Raw genomic sequence first — 20,184 nt, 5'->3', positions numbered from 1 at the left:
AGACCAACATTCACTCATATTGGGCCTGACAAGAATCGGGTGCCCCAAAAACAGTCTAAGACATGATTAATACCGACTTTTATCCTTATTGGGCCTCGATAGGAAGGGATGATCCAATAGGAGTTACAAACATGACCAAGACCAACATTCACCCATATTGGGCCTGACAAGACATGACCAAGACTAGCATTCACCCATATTGGGCCTGACAAGAATCGGGTGCCCCAAAAAGAGTCTAAGACATGATCAATACCGACTTTTATCCTTATTGGGCCTCGATAGGAAGAGATGATCCAATAGGAGTTACAAACATGACCAAGACCAACATTCACCCATATTGGGCCTGACAAGACATGACCAAGACTAGCATTCACCCTTATTGGGCCTGACAAGGAAGGGGTGACCCAATAAGAGTCCCAAACAACACTAATATCAACTTTCACTCTTATCGGGCTTGCGAAGGAAGAGGAGGCCCAATAAGGGTCTCAGACATGACCGAGACCAACCTTCGCCCTTATTGGGTCTGAAAAGGAAATGGTGACTTTTATTGTGCCTGACTATGAAGGGTAGCCCAATAGAGTCATAGACATGACCAAGACCAACATTCACCTTATTGGGCCTAAAAAAAAAAGGGTGGCCCAATAAGAGTCACAGACAACACCAATACCAACTTCCATCATCATTGGGCTTGACATGGAAGAGTGGCCCAATAAGGTCTCAGACGTGACCGAGACCAACCTTCTCCCTTACTAGCTCTAAATAAGAATAGATGACCTAATCAAAGTCACACCCATGACCAAGACCAACATTCACTTTTATTGGGTTTGTCAAGGAACCCAATAAGAATCCATAACATTACCAATACCAACATTCACCCTTATTAGACTTTTTTTTTTCTTTTCTTACATCGAAAAAATTCCCTTATTAGACTTTAATCTTATGTTTTTTTTAAAATGTTTTTTTTTAAATGTTTATTTTATTTTATAAATAAATTTTTTTTCTACTCATTTAGTAAGTAGATATGAATGAATTATTTTTACCAATTTTAAATTATTTTCTTATAGCTTCTGCTTAAAAAAATTTGACAAACTATTTTTCTTATTTATGTTTAAACTTAAAAAATACTAGACATGAACATTAAATATTTTTAATACTTAAATATTTTAAACACTAGTTTTTTGAATTTTATAAATTATTTCATCTAAAATGTAAATAAAATAAAGCATTATATACCTATAATTTTATATCTATAATTTTAGAATATTGGCTTATAATATATACAGGCTAATAAAAACAACTGAGTTATTTATTTTCCTTTGTAGAAACAAGATTTCATTTGAAATTATTTTTCATTAGCGGTTGGTGTTTATTACCTGGCAGCATCTAACCACCACAAATAGAGCAAAGACAGATTTACAATTTTGAGGGTTGGCGGTGACTGCAAACCCCCAAAATTTATAAATAACATAATTTCCTATTATCTGCACTATATGGCCATATTCATGATAATAAATCTAAAGGAAAACATTGATAAACATGAATAGAACATAGTAAATTCACAAAATCACATGAATAAACTTCATGTATCTGGTGGTGGCACTTTGATTGAAGAACTACTGACTAAATGATCTGCATACAACATACAAGTAAAACAACCACCTTAAGACCAAACTTCAGTGAACCTAGAACACCTGCAGTAATCTTTGATGAGGAAGAAAAGCAATAAGACCAAACTTTAGTTTTTTTTGGAAAAGCAAAAAATGCATATTAATAGGAGCACAAGGGGGTGTTCAACCCTCTTACACAAAGTTAATTCAAAATCACTGATACTCACCAACAGGGGATGATCTACATATCAGAAATACAATCTGGAAAGCTAAACTTAGTCCCTCCACTCCAAGTGCCCAATAGATGCACCTTCTCTTGTCTGCGACCAAATTCTTGCGCCCTCATTCAAATGCGCCACTTGGAGGCCTTATGAACCACCGCGGTAGCAAAAACAGATATAATAGCAAATATATAACATCTACAGCAATATGTTAACATCTAAACCAGCCCCCACTCCGAGAAAAACCCCAGAAGTAACAGAGCATTCCATCATCTTTCAAGTTATACCATCCATACACACCCTAGGATTACAAGACCACTCAAATGTTCTATGACCTGAATTTTATTAGATCAAATGTTCTATCAGCATAAGCACCTGCAGATTAAAACAACACCTCATTTCTCATTAGCCATAGAGACCAAACACAAGTGCACCATACTAATAACCATCCCATCTTCTTCTTTGATCTAACCTCAGCACAATGATGATTAAAATGCATTTTACAGTCTTGGGGCAGAACAGTTTGGATGTCAATCCAGTTATAGCACTTCATCTAGATATTCTATGCAAACCTGCAAGAGAAAAGTAAATGATCTAAACTTTCCTCCCCCTCTCTCAGGAATAGCACCAAACAGCCTGTGTGACTACCCAAAAGATATGAAATAAGCCCAAATCACTAACACCAATATTAGGATGCCTATCTGCTACTAATACATTGACTATCCATTAGATTGAAAGATGTGTAATACAGAAGGTGAAAAGCTTATTCAATTTCTGCCAGAGAAACATGAATAAATCACTTGAAGCAACAAGATGTGATAAAATGAAAACTGCATCTTGCAAATCAATGCTATCAATTAAGTGGAAATCAATTTAGATCCAATGATATGAATATGCTATGTTTGATATAAGGGATAATTTTAACCTTGTTGATAAGAGGACCCGTGAAAACTTTGACACAGTTTGTTCAAAATTGGAAGGTGATTTGAATCCAAACAAACGCCACGGGTCAAGAGCAATGGTTTGGTTATGGTGGCGTGCTCAGCGGCGCCGCATCCTCCACCATCCGTGAACCACCAACCCCAGCCGAGACAATCACCTCATCTCCGTCCAAAACGAGGTCTTCCTCAACACAAATCCAAAACCCAAGCGAACAACCGAGGCCATCAACCACTTTGTCTTTCCACCTCCGCGAGCTCGATCTCGTCACCGTCGTCCAAATCACCAACATCCACCACTTCGTCGTCGAGACCTTCTCTTACAACCTTCGACAAGCCTTGCCAGTCTCTCCCTTCTAACCACTGTTGATCTCACGACGCAGCAAAACGACAACGATATTCACGGTGGATGGGTTGGCGGTGGCGGACCTCTCCATGGGTCTCTCTGAAGAAGAAGAACTCAGGCAAGAAGAACAACACTTGAACAGTTAATATGAATTACTAGGATAAAAACTCACTTTTACTAAGGTAACTAATAAAGCAAGGGATCATTTAGCAAATAATACAACTTTTATTTTTAAAAACAAAAATATTAGACAAACATTATTACCAAAATAGAAAAGCTACCTCATTCAATATGTGGTTCTATTCTACTGGTCCAACTAAGCGGAGGCACCACACCTGCAACTGGGGGGAGGCACCACAGAAGGGACCATTAAAGAAAGTCATATCATTAATGTAAATTAAATGTTTACTTTTGAACCAACAATAGTGATAAATATTCACATGAATATAATTTTCACATAAAACTATGTCTATCTATTTAAGTTTTCATGGTTTTTGGTAAATGATGTCTTCCATTCTAACAAGTTTTAGACTCCAATCCATAATCTACAAACTCAAAATGGAGTAATGATATGTACACACCTCATTTTCTAAACACTTCATTTCTACTTATTTTTATTTCTATCTCTCTCCTCTCCTTTTATTTAAAAATAATCTTATTATAATGATATTGATCATGATAACTTTAAAAATCTATAAAATATAAATTTTGTCCCTTTATTTGATTATTTTAATTAGGATCTATTTTAAAAACTTTAAAATTCAAATTTAACTATGACATGCGTGTGTCAGCCCTTAACTATTCACCCTTGAATGGTTCAATGCCCCTCTCTTTCAATACTTCTAGGGTTCGCGAGCCTCAAACCCCTTAAGGTGGCGTCGGCCGATCTGGGCGGCGTGGGTTAGGGTCAGCCCAAGCCATCAACTGCAAGATCTATATGTTCCTCTTTGTCTTTCTCATGCTATGTTCTGTTGCTACTAGGATTGGTCTGTTGTGATCTGAGGCTCTCTCTCCGGCATCGGCGGATCTACTTGTAAGTGAGGGGGTTCAATTGAACCCCCTGAACAATTTTTTTTTGCACTTATACCCCTATATAATATATTTTTTTAACCCCCTGAAAATTTTAAATTACACTAGTAGACTAAGTTTTGCACCTATTTGCACTAAAGACTTACTCCTCTCACTCTCTCACACACACGCGCACTCAGCCACTCATCATCTTTCTCTTGCTACCCTAAGTCCCACCAAACTGAGATGTGAGAACTGCAATCAGAATCATCGTATGCAAAATAGTTCAATCTCAAATTATGCTTCCTTTGTTCAATTTTTCCTTTTCAAGTTAGTTACTTAATTCTTGAAGACAATCGAATTATTCATTTATCTGATCTTTACTGAATTGGAAACGTTCAATGAGAATAATATATTTTTCTAGTGTTTTCAGTTTAGATTTCTCACCTCAGTCGGTCAATTTAAACTAAGATATTTTGCATGTGCATATATACATAAATATTAATGAATCATACATACATATACATGTGCATATATACATAAATATTTGGAGATACAAAATTTCAAGTGACAGGTACTTTTTCCTCTGTTTTTACTTATTTGGGCTGCTATTTTCGTTAGTAAGTAAAATAATAAGAGAAAGTCGCTTTTATATATTTCTGCAAGTTTTATGTAAGATTTAACTTTATTTAGTTTTCCTTCGATTGAGGGGAGAAAAGAATCGCTACTGTTAGTGTAAATTGTTCAACGATTTCATAATATGAAATCACGTAGAGGACAACTATGACTTGTATAATTTCTGATGTATAAAGATATTAAAGTTGTTTTTAATTATATTTTTACCGATGTGTTCATGTGAAAAATTTGAACCCCCTGACCGTGGGGTCCTGGATCCGCCACTGCTTTCCGGTCGTGCTTCCTGCATGACACACTCCTTGTGTGTCTGACATTGACCTTCAATCTCGATCTGTTATGGGTTTACGCAGCCCCTGCTTCTTGTGCGACACAGGGCACTCTGTTCCTAGCGGCGAGGCTTCTTACTACTCTGATTTGTTTTTTCTGTGCCTCTTTTTCTTCTGGGACTTGATGAAAGTCAAGGTAGACCGTAATGCGAAGGTGTTCCCCTTTCCCACAGCTCCTTCGACGAATTCAAGGAGGGAGAACTCTCAGTTTGTGGGTGACTTAGAGTAGGCCAACGAGGAGGCTGACAGAGACAACTCTCCCATGCGTAATAGGTTACTCTGTTTGTCGATGGCATAACAGAGAAAGTGGGTTATCACCAAATCAAGGCTCCTTTCAACGGGAAAGAAAGGAAGGTAGACGCTTTTGCTTTGGTTTCGTTCGATTCTTAGCTCAAAGTTGTGCAGACATGGCAATCAAATTGCTGGATAGGATCAGAGTGGGTGGTGCCTTCCTTTCAAGGCAGTGGCGAGATTCCCCTCTATTGGAGCCATTTCTAAGGAGGTGGGTTCTCTCCCCTATTCTCTAGTGAAGAAACAAAGTTGTCTAAAGGGTTGGCAGAAAAAGAAGGTAGGATCGCATGGTTCTGCCTTGTCATGGCGCAATGTACTAATGGGAGAGACAAAGCGGACATAGGTGTTTTCCTTCTCGCAGGGTGAAGAATATTTGGTTCGTGGTCAAGCTTGTTCTTGTGACTCTAGCTCCGGGGTTCCAGTAGAGGTTTTGCTTCATGAGATTTCTTCCTGTGGCTAGCTAGATATCACACTAGACGACATGCAGGTGGAGGTGATAAGGGGTTCTTTGATAAGGATGTTGAGTTGGTGGGTTGTGGTTCTGTTCTGTCAGGGATGGAGTTTGGATCAGAGTCTTGGGATTTTTTTTATGCCTTCGCGGGGGATGGTGACAAGTTTGGCAATATTGAGGGATCGAACTCTTTATGTTTTTTATGCTTCATTTGAAGAGGTGGGGCGTGAGGATTTCTGTGGTCTTTCTCGGTACGTATGTGGACCCTAGCATCGTCAGCTTTCTTAAAGCTTTACCAGCTTTGGAAGTGTCTTCCTCTTTGTTTAATTTGAAGGATCCTTTGGTGGTGTAGCTGGTGCCGCTCATCAGCAAGTCTGTCCATGAGCCTTTATCTTGTACCAATCAGACAGATTTCCTTTTGACATGTGAGAGTCAAGGTGGTGAGGGTGAGGTCGCGCCTCTTCCTACGGGTATGGTTATCAACGGGGTTCCAAAAGAGGACGTGGTCGTCCAAAGAAGCTTAAGGGGAGGTGTGCGATACAAGAGGAGTCTATTGCAGCAGGTGGTGGGACTAGACCTAAGGGAAGACCAAGAAAGAATGAGAAGAGAGGTGTATAGGTTAAGGAGCGTGTTGGGGATGCGAGTAGGTCTCTGTTAGCCGAGGACTCGGGATCGTTGGAAGCTAATGAAGGAAATCAACCGATGGTTTTACCGCCAGAATTTTCAAAGCCTTATGGTGTCATGACTAGGGCGAAGAGTTCCCTTTCAATATATATATATATATATATATATATATATATATATAAGTATGAGGTTTGATTGTTCAGATGAGACTGCTTTGGACTAGATATCGAACCAGATTTGTGTTGCAGGTTGTCTTTATAGTTCTCTTTTTTTGGTTGCCGATATTGGTCCTCCTTGCAATAGTTCTTTTGGGCTGCGCCTTTATCTTGTCATAGTTTGTTTGTGTTTCAGGGCTTTGGTACGTGTTATGGAACTTCTTGGTTTTGTTTCTCTGTAGATTTTTGAGGGGTCGGTTGTCCTTTTGGTTTTTTTTCTCGTTTGGGTCCTTTTCTTTCCTTTAGAAGTTAGGCTTTATATCTATATCTACTCTTCATTAATAAAATTTCTCCTTTCTAAAAAAAATTTACTATGACATGACATGACACATTGATGATTGATGAATTCTATATAAGATGCATAATAATTAAACTATTTTATACCAATCCGTGCTTCAACTTATTTTATGATAATTTAAAAATCAGTTTTATGAGTTGATAGTAATAAAATAAATTATTTTAGATGATCTTTGGATACTGAATTTAAATTGTGATATTCTAATGTATTAAAATCAAAGTTGATATAAGACTTAGCAAAAGTAATTTCATTACATATTAAAAGCATTACACGCTAATAATAATAATTTAAGTATAAAAGGTAGACTCTAGGATTATCAATTTCGTTTAATTAAAATTATAGCGTGAAAACAAGTTCCTTTAGAAAAAATTATTTAGTATAATCAAGTTTGATATAGCGTGCATCAAGTCACTTACCTAATGTCGGTCACAGTGGTTAAAAATAGTTGTTTGAACCTTTAAGATCAGAAATTTGATTTTCCATATACGCACTTTTAGAAAATCTTTTAGCCTTTATCACACATTAGTCGAATAAACTTGTCTGAATAAAAGACACCTATAATTAATAAAAAATAATTTGAAATAAAGATAGAGAGACGCTTAGAACTATTTAGGGATTCAAACTGCGAATAACCATTTCCACTACTGTGGAAAACATGCAGTTGTTTCCATTTCCACGTATCGTTATCACTTCTCTCTTTTTCATAGACATTGATCCCCAATTCCAATATCCCCTCCACAGTTACAAGCGCACGCACCTTGCTATTCCAAGTCATTCTAGGGAGGTGAAAAATACATCTTGTCATGTTCATTTGTATGACTTTGTTTACACTTTTCCTATTTTCTTTTGATATTGTATACTTTTTTCACCGTGCATGGTACTAGAGAAGTAGATCTTCATTTTGCAAAGAAGTACAATAAAGAACCAAAACTGGAGTGGTCTTTTATTGATCCCCGCGGAAACACGCACAAGGTTCGTTACAACAAAAGGAGGAGGACTTGAGATATGTGATTTCTACGGTCTAGTAGGAGTGAACTGGGTTCTGCTCAAGTGTTTCGAAGACTCTACCTTCCACACCAAACATTTACAATGAACAAGCCAAGGAAATAACCTATCACCTCCTCCTATCACTCACTGCTCTAGCCTACGCATGCTCATTCACTGCCATGCTCTCAGCCCAGGGGCGGATCTAGACCTTATATATCAGTGAGGCTGAATATAAAAAAAATTATAGACTAAAATATATTGAATTTTTTTTTTTTGAAAAAGAGAAATATTATAGATAAAACCATGAGATAAAGTTTCTCATGGAAATAGAATAGTTTACGGTTCAAGAAAGACTAAGCTTACAACGAAATATAACAAAAGAAACAAAGTGAAAACAACAGCACAGTAAAGAAACAAGGACAATAAAACAGGGAAAATAAAATAGGAAGACAACAATCTATACTACACTAATAGTAGAGGCCGAAAAATAGGAGGTGCATGAGAAATCCACAGCAGCACATAGCAGGTTACAACAAAATTTCTTCTAATGAATTTTTTGAGTATCTTGCAAAGTGTTGAGTGAAGGTTTTGTCGTTTATTATAATTTATATTGTTTGAGTATATTCTTCTTTATATATGTATTGTATTGGATGACATGATGAACACAATAATTTGAGTGAACATTAATTTCATGATAGATATGAACAACAGACACATAGTATCAAATACATTCAGGAAGAGAATATAATGAAAGCAACACACAGTTGTGAGAGCATATAAAATCGAAGCATATAAATATTTTTTAAAAAAAAAAGAAAGAAAGAAAAACTACCTCAACATGGGTCCGCCCATGTCTCAGCTTACCAATCTACTTGCAGTCAGTTTGTACTTGATAGAATAGAACAATAGGAATAATTTATTTATTCTATTTCCTGTAATTACGTAGGTAATTAGGTTTAGTCATTATTATTTAGTCAACAGTATTTTGTATAAATACCTCATCTATTATCAATAATAGACACGGAAAATATTTCCTTCATGGTATCATTGAGTAGGTTCATATCCTCTCTTCTAGTCTGACCTAATTTTTTATTATTTCCTAATTCTCCTCCACAGCCGCTGTCTCTCTCTCACTCCTTCCTGCCGCTCCGCCGCCGCCGCCGCGCTCCCCTCTCTCCTGCGCCCCCGTCGGTCTCCCTTGCTCTCATCGGTTCTTCCTCTCCCTGCGAAGAACCCTCCCTACGCCGCACAGGTTCTTCCTCTCCTCTTGTGACTGCGTGTTTCTCAGAGCAGGACCACCGTGCCCAGATCCATCGTTCGGACGCCCAGCCGCCAGCGACCGGCCTCCGCCGTCCCTCGCGCCGTCCAACCGCGCCCATCCTCTCAATCACTGCTCCTGTTTGGCTGCTTCCGCCCGTGCACAGCCAGAATCAAGAGGACCTGACCCGCGTCCTCTACTGCATGTGTTTCTTTTTTTTTTTTTTTTCCTGTTTTTGGCCTCCCGGTTCGTCAGTGACCGGCTCGCCCAGACCGGACCGGTTCCATAAAACCCGGTCCAACCGCACCTGCCAGCAACTTTTATACAAAAAAAAACCTTTAATTTGTTTTGCAGGTTCTATGGCTACATCCACCTCCACCACTGACTCTCCAACCGACGACACCACTATGGTTCCGACTCCCACGGCACAGTCGTCCTCCTCTACCAAGCCCGATTTTCATCCGGCCCTTGCTGTCACCAATATCAAAAACAACATTCCTTTTAAACTCGAGATCGACAAGGATCATTATGCCTTGTGGGCTGAATTGTTTGAAACTTATGCTCACGCCACTCAGGTGCTCCACCACATCATTCCTCAAGTTGGCATGGAGCCTCCTGCGCGCACCGATACTTCCTATGCCCGGTGGGCCACTCTTTACTCTACTGTCAAACAGTGGATTTATTCCACCATCTCCTTTGACCTCCTCGCCACTGTTATGGAAAAAGGTTCTACTGCTATGGCTACTTGGAACCGTATAGCTTCTATGTTTGAGGACAATCAGAACTCCCGTGCTGTCGCTCTCGACCAGGATTTCGTCTCCACTCGCATGGAGGATTTTCCTAATGTTTCGGCCTATTGTCAGCGTCTGAAACATATCTCTGATCAGTTGAGGAATGTTGGTGCCCCAGTCAGTGACCATCGTCTTGTTCTTCAGTTGGTCTCTGGTCTCACTGAGCCTTTTCGTGGTGTTGCCACCCTGATCCGTCAGAGCGAGCCTTTGCCTCCTTTCCTCAAGGTCCATTCCATGCTGATTCTAGAGGAATCTGATCTCGCCAAGATGTCAGGTCCGGCCTCTTAGACTGCTTTGCACACCTCTGCTTCCCGTCCACAGGCCTCCGTTGACTACTCTCAGCAGCGCCCCACCTACCGCAGCGATCAGGGACACTCCAACCATCGTTATGGGTCAGGGCAACATCGTAATTATCAGGGTAGTTCTGGCAAACCTAAGAAGAAAGGTGGCTCCCGTTATCCTGGATCATCTGGCTCCTCTGGTTCCCCTGCTGCATCTCCTCCGCCATGGCGCCCACCTCCGCAGGCATCCTGGAATCCCTGGGGTTGGGCTCCTCCCCCTGGTTGGGCTCCTCCCCCTTGGGGCATGCCTCCTTGTCCTTACCCCACCTCTCAGTGGCCGCGTCCCATGGGTCCTCCACAACAACCCGGCGTTCTGGGTCAGCGTTCTCAAGCCTACACGCTACTGCTTCTCCAGCACCCACTGATATTGCTGCTGCCATGCACACCATGTCCTTGACTCCTCCAGACATCACGTGGTACATGGACACCGGCGCCTCGTCCCATACTGCGGCATCTCAAGGTACTCTCACGTCTTATTCTAATTTAAGTCATTTAAATCAGAAACTGATAGTTGGTAGTGGTCAGGGCATTCCAATTCAGGGTTCGGGACACACTTCTATTCCCACCCCTCACAAACCTTTAGCACTCAACCATGTCTTGCACACTCCGCGAATTATTAAAAACTTAATTTATGTGCAACAACTCACTACTGACAATAATGTTTCTGTTTCTTTTGATCCTTTTGGATTCTCGGTGTCTGACTTCCAGATGAGGATGCCTCTCCTGAGATGTAACAGCCTCAGCGACCTCTACCCAGTCACCCGTTCCTCTCATTTTGCTGGTCTTGCTTCTGGTGTCTGGCACAATCGTCTTGGTCATCCAGCTTCCTCAACTTTAAATCACCTTAGGAATAATAAACTTATTTATTGTGAACCTTCGCGTTCTAGTACTGTTTGTGATTCTTGTGTTTTAGGCAAACATGTTCGGTTGCCTTTCAGTTCCTCTGAAACTATTATTTTGAGGCCATTTGATATTGTGCATAGTGATTTATGGACGTCTGCTATTTTAAGCACTGTTGGTCATCGTTATTACGTTTTGTTTTTGGATGATCACACTGATTTTTTATGGACGTTTCCTATTAGCAAGAAATCTCAGGTTTATGATATATTTACTACTCTTGCTACACTTATTAAAACTAAATTTTCTGCAAATATTAAATGTCTTCAATGTGATAATGGGCGTGAATATGACAATGATTCCTTTCGCCAGTATTGTGCTGCTAATGGCCTTATTTTTCGCTTCTCTTGCCCTCATACTTCTTCTCAAAACGGCAAAGCAGAACGAAAAATCCGCACCATTAACAACATGATCCGCACCCTCTTGGCTCATTCATCTGTTCCTCCTTCCTTTTGGCATCATGCCCTTCAAATGGAAACGTACCTTCTGAACATTCTGCCCCGCAAGACTCTTCGAAATGATTCCCCCACTCAGTTGTTGTATCATCGTGACCCTTCATACTCACACTTACGTGTCTTTGGTTGTCTATGTTTTCCTCTTTTTCCTTCCGCTACTATCAACAAACTACAGCCACAATCATCTCCGTGTGTTTTCCTGGGGTATCCAATGAATCACAGACGTTATAAATGTTATGATTTGTCAAACAGAAAACTAATAATTTCGCGGCATGTTATCTTTGACGAATCTAGATTTCCTTTTGCTGATTTGCCCTTGGACTCTACGTCCTCTTATGATTGTTTCATCGAGGACCTACCTCCTTCTCAGATCTATCATTGGCAAACTACATCCACACGCCCTCCTGACCTTTCGATCCCACCGTCGAGTCCCACTGACTCTACGACGCCCTCACTGGCCCCCATCTCCTCCCCTACTTCTTCCATACCTTTACCCTTGCCTCCGGTCCCACCTGCACCTCCAACTCGTACCATGACCACCCGTAGCATGCACGGTATTTCCAAACCTAAAAAGCTGTTTAGTCTTTCGGTCTCTATTGATGACCCGTCCATCTCACCCTTGCCTCGTAACCCAAAACAAGCCTTATCCGATCCTAATTGGTAGTCTGCTATGCAGTCTGAATTTCATGCTCTTATTAGAAATAATACGTGGGAGTTGGTTCCCCATCCTTGTGATGTTAATGTTATTCGATGTATGTGGATTTTTCGCCATAAAAAGCAGTCTTATGGTTTGTTTGAGCGTTATAAGGCTCGTCTTGTAGGTGTTGGCCGGTCTCAGATTGCAGGTGTGGATTGTGACGAGACTTTCAGCCCCGTGGTCAAATCAGCTACCATACGGACAGTTCTCAGCATTGCTCTCTCCAGATACTGGCCCATTCATCAGTTGGATGTCCAGAATGCCTTTCTGCATGGTGATCTCCATGAGACTGTCTACATGCATCAGCCATTGGGTTTCCGCGACTCTCAGCACCCGGACTATGTCCGTCGTCTGAAGAAGTCTCTTTATGGTCTGAAACAGGCGCCTCGTGCTTGGTATCAGCGGTTTGCTGACTATGTTTCCTCTATTGGCTTCCAACACAGCAGTTCAGATCATTCCCTTTTTATCTTCCGACGGGGTACTGGCATTGCCTATATTCTGCTATATGTTGATGACATCATCCTCGTTGCTTCCTCTCATGATCTCCGCAAATCCTTTATGACACTTCTTGCATCTGAATTTACTATGAAGGATTTGGGTCCTCTGAGTTATTTCCTTGGCATCGCTGTCACTCGGCATGCCGATGGCTTTTTCCTCAGTCAGAGCACTTATGCTAGTGAGATCATTGCTCGCGCCGGTATGACGTCGTGCAACCCTTCTGCTACTCCGGTTGACACCAAGCAGAAGCTCAGTTCTTCTTCTGGGACTCCTTGTGAGGATGCCACGTTGTATCGGAGTCTTGCTGGTGCCTTACAGTACGTCACATTCACTCGTCCTGACATTTCCTATGCTGTTCAGTAGGTGTGCTTGCACATGCATGCTCCCCACACCGAGCATATGCTTGCTCTCAAGCGTGTCTTACGCTATGTTCGTGGCACTCTGACTTACGGTCTTCACTTGTATACCTCCCTTATTGAGAAACTTGTTTCTTATACGGATGCTAACTAGGGGGCTGTCCTGACACCAGACGCTCTACTTCTGGCTACTGTGTTTTCCTCGGTGACAATCTTATTTCTTGGTCATCTAAGCGACAACCCACACTATCTCGCTCTAGTGCTGAAGCTGAATACCAGGGTGTTGCTAATGTTGTCTCCGAGTCTTGTTGGATCCGCAATTTACTTCTAGAGCTTCATTTTCCTCTCTCTCAGGCAACATTGGTCCACTGTGACAATGTTAGTGCCATCTATCTCTCTGGACATCCAGTGCACCATCAGCGTACCAAACATATCGAGATGGATATCCACTTTGTTCGGGAAAAGGTCGCGCGTGGCCAGGCTCGCATCCTTCATGTTCCTTCCCGTCATCAGATTGCGGACATTTTTACTAAGGGCCTTCCTCGGGTCCTCTTTGATGATTTTCGTTCCAGTCTCAGCGTCGGTGAACCTCCCGCTTCGACTGCGGGGGTGTGATAGAATAGAACATTAGGAATAATTTATTTATTCTATTTCCTGTAATTACGTAGGTAATTAGGTTTAGTCATTATTATTTAGTCAACTGTATTTTGTATAAATACCTCATCTATTATCAATAATAGACACGGAAAATATTTCCTTCAGTACTAAATTTCATCTTCAGCAAACTTCCATTATTTTTATGATCTGATTTTCCTTCATTTTTCAATAATGTAAACTGCAGAATATTAGTGTAGAATCTTAGTGTAGCTCTTGAGATTGATGGAGGCAGCAATGACTTAATCGAAGATGGGTTAATCCATGCCTTTTAGGGACATTCATATGGCAGGAACCATGGAGGGATTGAAGTATTTTGGTTGTTTCAGATTATAGAGGTTTCACATCCTTTCGTAGAAGAATTAGTATTAATTGTCTTTGTTCAAATTATATAGGTTTTTGTATGTCTAGTTTCGGTTCTTATTCTCTCATATTAGTCATTACTAGCTGGGGTTTGTAAAGAGTTATAGGCTAGGTTTTGAGTGTTAGGTTTTTCTTATTGGTGTAGGATTGTGTTTTTATTGTCTTCTTTCTTGAGAGTGTTCTTCTCAAACTTTTATTATCTCAATGGACTATTGTTGTTAAAAAATGAAGTACAGTTAAGGGAAAGACTAGTCAACCTGTTCATTCAACAAAACTAGAAGACTTCAAAGTGTTATCTTTTTCTTCCATATTATGGTTAGATTGCGATCTAGAAGACTCTTTCATCATGAAGGAAAATTAAATAGTAAACATAAATAATTAAAACTAAGAAAATAATCTTGTCATAAGTATGTTTCTTATAAATATATATATTGGATCGAGCTTGCTTATATTTCACCTATAAATTGTTACCCAGTTTGCTATGATTACTTCCATGTGGTCCTCATATCATATGTGCATGCTTAATATAAAAAATAAATTTCATTAGATGATTATTCTCTACTAGGTCCACTCTCCACCAACACGACAATGGTTTTAATTGAAGAGTATATTCATACACTAGTTATTGTATCATATAAATATTTAGCCAACCAATAACCAAAAAAAATTTGGCACATATAAGTGTAACTCAACTCGTAAAACTGTTACATAGAGGACTTTACAATAGCTAGTAATTTAATTAAAAACACAAATCTTCACTTTGTTAAGAAAATATATGACATTATAGGACTATCATTCTAAAAAGTACAAATTTCCTCTCCTTCAAAACATTAACACTATTTAATAGAATTTTCGTAGACAAATACAGTCATCTAAACACAAGTTGCATCTCCGAATTAACGTTGTTATTTAGTTTTATTCAAATGAAAATTAACAAATTGTAGAAACTCTTTGGGATACAGGCAATTATTGTAGCATTTTAAATTCGCACTCTATCCTAAAGGAAGACCTAGTACATATGGCCATCGTCCGTAAAACTCCTGAGTTCTGCATAAAATATTTTACGAAATGAAGCTCACTTTTGATGTCTTTATAATTTGTATTAGATCACTTCCTAGGCTGTGAAGAAAGGCTTCAGGAACAAGATAAGGGGAGTTCCAAACCACATTATCAAAACTTAAGCTCATATTAAGAACGAAAGTTTGAAGCTTGCGACACAGGAGACCAAAACCAATGTGTCATATCAATATTTAGCCAAAAAGTAACTAGAAAATGAGCACATATAGGTGTAAATCTAATCGTGAAAATTGTACCCAAAAGACTTCACAGTAGCTAGTCATTTAATTAAAAACATTAGTGGAGAAAATGTACGACAATAAAGGGCTATAAAAAATAAAAGTTCCATGTACTTCAAATCCTTAATGCTTAAAATTTTATTGCTGTAGACAAATGCAATCATCTAAACACATTTTGAAGCTCCTAACTAGAACCCGTGATTTGTTTTTATTTAAATGAAAGTTCACAAATCAAAGAGCTCCTCGGGCATAAGGACAATTCTTGTAGTATTTCAAATTTGCGCTCTATTCTTATGGAATACCAAATGCCTATTGTCATCGCCCCTAAAACCCGTGCATTCTGCATAATATATTTAACAAAATGCAGTTCACCTTCTGTGCCTTTACAACATTTAATAGAAAACTTCCTAAGCTGTGAAGACAGGCATTCTGGAACGAAATTGGGGAGGGTCCAAACCGCACTAGTATAACATGTCCTCAAATTAATGACAAAAGTTTGAAGCTTAGGACACTTCTTGAGCATTTCAAGTACCATATTCCAGTTCATACCACACCCACATATGAGCTCCAAATGAGTTAGATTAGGAAAAAATGGAACGTCATCAGTGTACTGCAAAGATTAAAAAGAAAAATAAGAAACATTAGTAACATTTTCTAAAAAAAAGGCAATATATTGTATATTTTCACACATTCAAACCTTGTCAATGCGAAGAAATTCTACGTTACAAATTGCTTTCAAAGGAATATCTTCAACCACTTCACGTATATCTGCTCTGACCAACTTAGATAAGATCTTAAAATTCTCATTACTATAAGGAGGGTCATCCAAGGATCCTATGAACTTCACATGCATATTCTCAACAATTGGACACCCAGAAAGAAGTTGGACAACATATTGCCATCCAGGAAAGATAATATCATCCAAATATATAGTTTTGAGTAAGGGAAGGTCAACAGAAGAAAATACATCCAGCTTTAACCCCGCCAACTTGAGAATAACCAAACTATTACAGGTGAAAATGCGGTGGCTCCTCAAATTCAGCTCAGAAATCACGCGCAACTTGATTTGGAGGTCCTCAAGTTTAAATTTTATTACAAGCTCAACCCATATGTTGAGATCTGATTCAGAAATGTCAAATTTGGAGGACCTGCATTGGAGAAAAAAACTTTTAAGGGGTCGATGCGCACCTCTGGTGAAAATGATAGCATATATGAACTTCTTAAAGCGATCATAGGGTTTTTTGTTTGTGAGAAAGCTTCGGTCGTCAAAGTAGAGGCTAGGAACTGAGAGCCATAGTCGCAGCCATCTCTTTGCAAGAAGAGATGTTGCAACCACATCTTGAGTTGGAAGAAAAGAGAGAATGCGACACGCGACATCATCAGGCAACATGCTGATATTGTCTGCCATTGTTATTTGACTTTAATTTTGGCTAGAAAATTTTAGGCTAGATCATCGATGGGAGAACAAAAGAGAATAGAGAGGTTGTCATGGTGGGCGAAACATAGATTTGCGATCTACGTGTTGGGTCAAGTGGATAGGGTTTCTTGTTGCCTCATTTCAACTTTGGTGATGATTAGTTTTCTCTCATGTGCTTCCGCAAGTCATTTTTACTAGTATATATAGATCAAAAATATATTTAAATAATTTTTTTTCAAATAATAATCACATATGTTATATTTAATAGTAAATAACTTCTTGTGATATTTTGAAGTTTTAAAATTATTTTTTCTAAATTATTTATTTATAAAAATTATTTTAATTATTAATATTGGTTTATATTTTTATTATTTTTTCACATATTATGATTGATAATTAATATGCAAACTATTTACAATTCATACACAATAAATATTTATTTGTACAAGAAATTGAAAAATTAATAGATCATACAATTATTAACAAAGAACAATTATTAAAAACTTACTACTGTTATTTTGAAGGAAAAAAAATATTTTTTGTTATATTTATAAAAAGTTTGACAATTAATATATGAATAATAATGAAAATGATATAAAATAATTAATTAATATTCTCATTAATGAAAATTAAAAGTCAATTTTAATTATATATATATTGATTTTTTAGTAAAAATCATAATAAGTTTTAAAATTAATATAAAAATAAAAAATGACAATAGATAATTAATTAATCTTTTTACTAATGAAAAAAAATATTTAATATTCCTCAGACTTTTATTAAGAACTATAATTATTAATTTTAAGATATGAGAAAATGAATTATTTTAAAATTAGGTAAGACTATAAAAGATTATTAATATGCATTATTTTTATTTTAAAGGTAAATTCAAGTTTTTATTAATTATAAAATATTAGCTCATATAGACATTTAATTTTAAATATAAGAAATTTAAAAGTTTCACAAGTAGAAAGGAATATAATGATTAATATAAAAGTTAATTAATTGCTAATTAGTATTTGTTATAGAATTTTTTATTTTACTTTTTGTTATCTTTATTTCTAATTTTGTCTCAAGTTAATTGATAATTTCATTTCCAAAACAATCATTTTTATTTTTTTATTTTAAATATTTTAAATATAAATTAAATATTATTTATTAATTAAAATATTATATAAAATTTTATTGATAAATAATTAATATTATTAATGTATAGGTCAAGTCAATTATATATATATATAATGTCAAAAAAAATTATATATATATATATACTTATTTAAATAATTATTATATTTTTATATATTAAAAGATTAATTAATTATATTTTGTTATTTTTTTAAAATCTACAAATTGTGAGTAGCAATTTTAATTAAATTATATTAATATTTTTTTAAATGACCGAAATTGAAAATTTATAAAATTATTAAATAATATAAAATATTACTCATTAATAATGAATATTATCATTATTATTAATGTATTATTAATTTATTAATATTTTTTATTATTCACTATAATATGATAGACTTTTTAGGTTGGGTTCAATGCAAAAACAATAGACCGTGGAAATTACTCAATGACCTAAATGTGATTGACTTATTATTATTATTTTTAAAATTAATCAATTTGTGATTATGTCCTTGGTGGAGTGGGGGGTTTGGAGAAGGTATAATCCCAGTCTCCATCTGTAGGAGAGTTTTTATCGGTTATGGGGGCTTTGTCTTCAACACAGGCAGCACTTGATGTGGCGGTTGGTTTGAAAAATTTGGAGACGAAGCCCAGCCCAACAGAGAAGGTTGGTGGGTCACGACGTGGTCGCTCTAAAGGAAGCCGCAATAAAAAGGTCGAGCCGCCGCGAGAATTCCTAGAGCCCGTTGCTGGCGAAGAAGGGGTTTCTATTAGGGCAAAGAGAATTTGGTTAGTTGGAAAGGAACTCAGATTGCGTCCTAGAGGCTCATACGCTCTTATGCGTAAGGGTTTAGAAGCTCAGGTTAGGCGAGATCACCCTTATTGGATTTAGGAGTGTCTTGCTTTGGGAGGGTGATTGTTTGGTTTTGTGCGTTTTGCCTTGTTTGTCTCACTTGGTTTGTTTTTATGTTGCAATTTCTCATTAATAAAGTTTAGCTTTCAAAAAAAAAATAATTAAAAAGTTTTAGCATTCATAATTTTTTTTCAACAACAAAAAATTTTCCTGATAAGAAATAAAGTACAGAAGGATCAAAAGAAACCCAAAAGCAGCAACCAGAGCCTACCAAGCCCGACCAAAAAAAAGCAACAACAGGAGCCCTAATCTTACCAACCTACCAAACAACACCCAAACTACGATCCATAAAGAGTAGGATGATTTGCTTTTGACATTCATAATAAATTGAATAAATAATATAAAAGGTTATTGTTTACTAATTAATATTTTTATTAATTTAATGAATATTAGCTTTTTGATTTTTTTTATTTATAGTAATTAGTTTTTTTTCAATTTAAATTTTTTTTTCATTTTCAAATTTCTTAAATTGTGTTTTCTCCCTTACTTTCAAGAGTCGCCACTCACTTCACGATCTTCTTCCCCAATCTTCTTCTCCTCCCACCAAATTACAACCAACACTACATCTTCTTCCTATTTCACCCACTGCATGTCTGCATCTCCTACTCCTCTTTAATTTGTGACCTCCACGCTTCTTGCTGCATCAGATCGTGATCATTGCATTTCCGCCAGCCATCACCACACCACCAGCTACCTAGCCACCGGACTCGAGCCACTACTGCTTCGAGGAACCACGACTTGCTGGGCTCCATCTACGACGGTGGTGGGTCGAGGAAGCGGACTTGGAGCTGCGTCTGGAGTCGTGCACAGGGTCGTGTATAAGAAAATGCAATATAGTGAATTTTGTATGGCCTAAATAAAGAATTAGTACCTATATAGTATATATCACTAAGACTTAAGAGAAATAATGAAACAAACAAAAAATCACGCCATATTAATTGCAACGTGGGCAATGCAACATGGGAATTGATAAGTGCAACGTGGGAAGTGCAACTTTGGGAGTTAATAATAATAGCGTTTTGCATTAACAAATTTTCATTTTTCAAAAAAATAATAAATAAAATATTCGTTATTCTTACATTCCCAAAATTGAAACATTAATTTGTGTTTCACAGTCCTCATATTAAGGCATAAATCTTATCCTATTTTATTTTATTTTTGGAAAAACTAAAA

At 37.5% G+C, this 20,184-nt stretch overlaps 2 protein-coding genes across 2 annotated transcripts; one reads left to right on the top strand and one right to left on the bottom strand.

Annotated features, from left to right (window-relative positions):
• The first annotated feature begins 9,565 nt into the window (after window positions 1-9,565).
• Window positions 9,566-10,285, top strand: LOC130743894 (uncharacterized). Its single transcript, XM_057596112.1, has one exon. It carries the CDS (start codon window positions 9,566-9,568, stop codon window positions 10,283-10,285), a length of 720 nt encoding a protein of 239 aa, XP_057452095.1.
• A 5,476-nt stretch (window positions 10,286-15,761) lies between these two features.
• On the bottom strand, window positions 15,762-16,961 carry LOC130743893 (F-box/FBD/LRR-repeat protein At4g26340-like). Its single transcript, XM_057596111.1, has 2 exons — window positions 16,251-16,961; window positions 15,762-16,163 (listed from the first exon to the last, which is right to left on the bottom strand). The coding sequence occupies exons 1-2, from the start codon at window positions 16,959-16,961 to the stop codon at window positions 15,762-15,764; spliced, it is 1,113 nt and encodes a 370-aa protein (XP_057452094.1).
• Between the last annotated feature and the right edge of the window lie 3,223 nt (window positions 16,962-20,184).

Source organism: Lotus japonicus, chromosome 3 (genome assembly GCF_012489685.1).
Source record: "Lotus japonicus ecotype B-129 chromosome 3, LjGifu_v1.2".
Taxonomy (NCBI): Eukaryota; Viridiplantae; Streptophyta; class Magnoliopsida; order Fabales; family Fabaceae; genus Lotus; species Lotus japonicus.
The sequence above is the reverse complement of the archived record's forward strand: the minus strand, read 5'-3'. Positions and strand labels throughout refer to the sequence as shown.

Excerpts from the sequence above, each read along its gene's own strand:
- LOC130743894 (XM_057596112.1), top strand. The coding sequence starts at position 9,566 with ATGGCTACATCCACCTCCACCACTGACTCTCCAACCGACGACACCACT.
- LOC130743893 (XM_057596111.1), bottom strand. The coding sequence starts at position 16,961 with ATGGCAGACAATATCAGCATGTTGCCTGATGATGTCGCGTGTCGCATT. Across the intron at positions 16,164-16,250 it reads AATTTCTTCGCATTGACAAG|TACACTGATGACGTTCCATT; the intron begins GTTTGAATGTGT and ends TAATCTTTGCAG.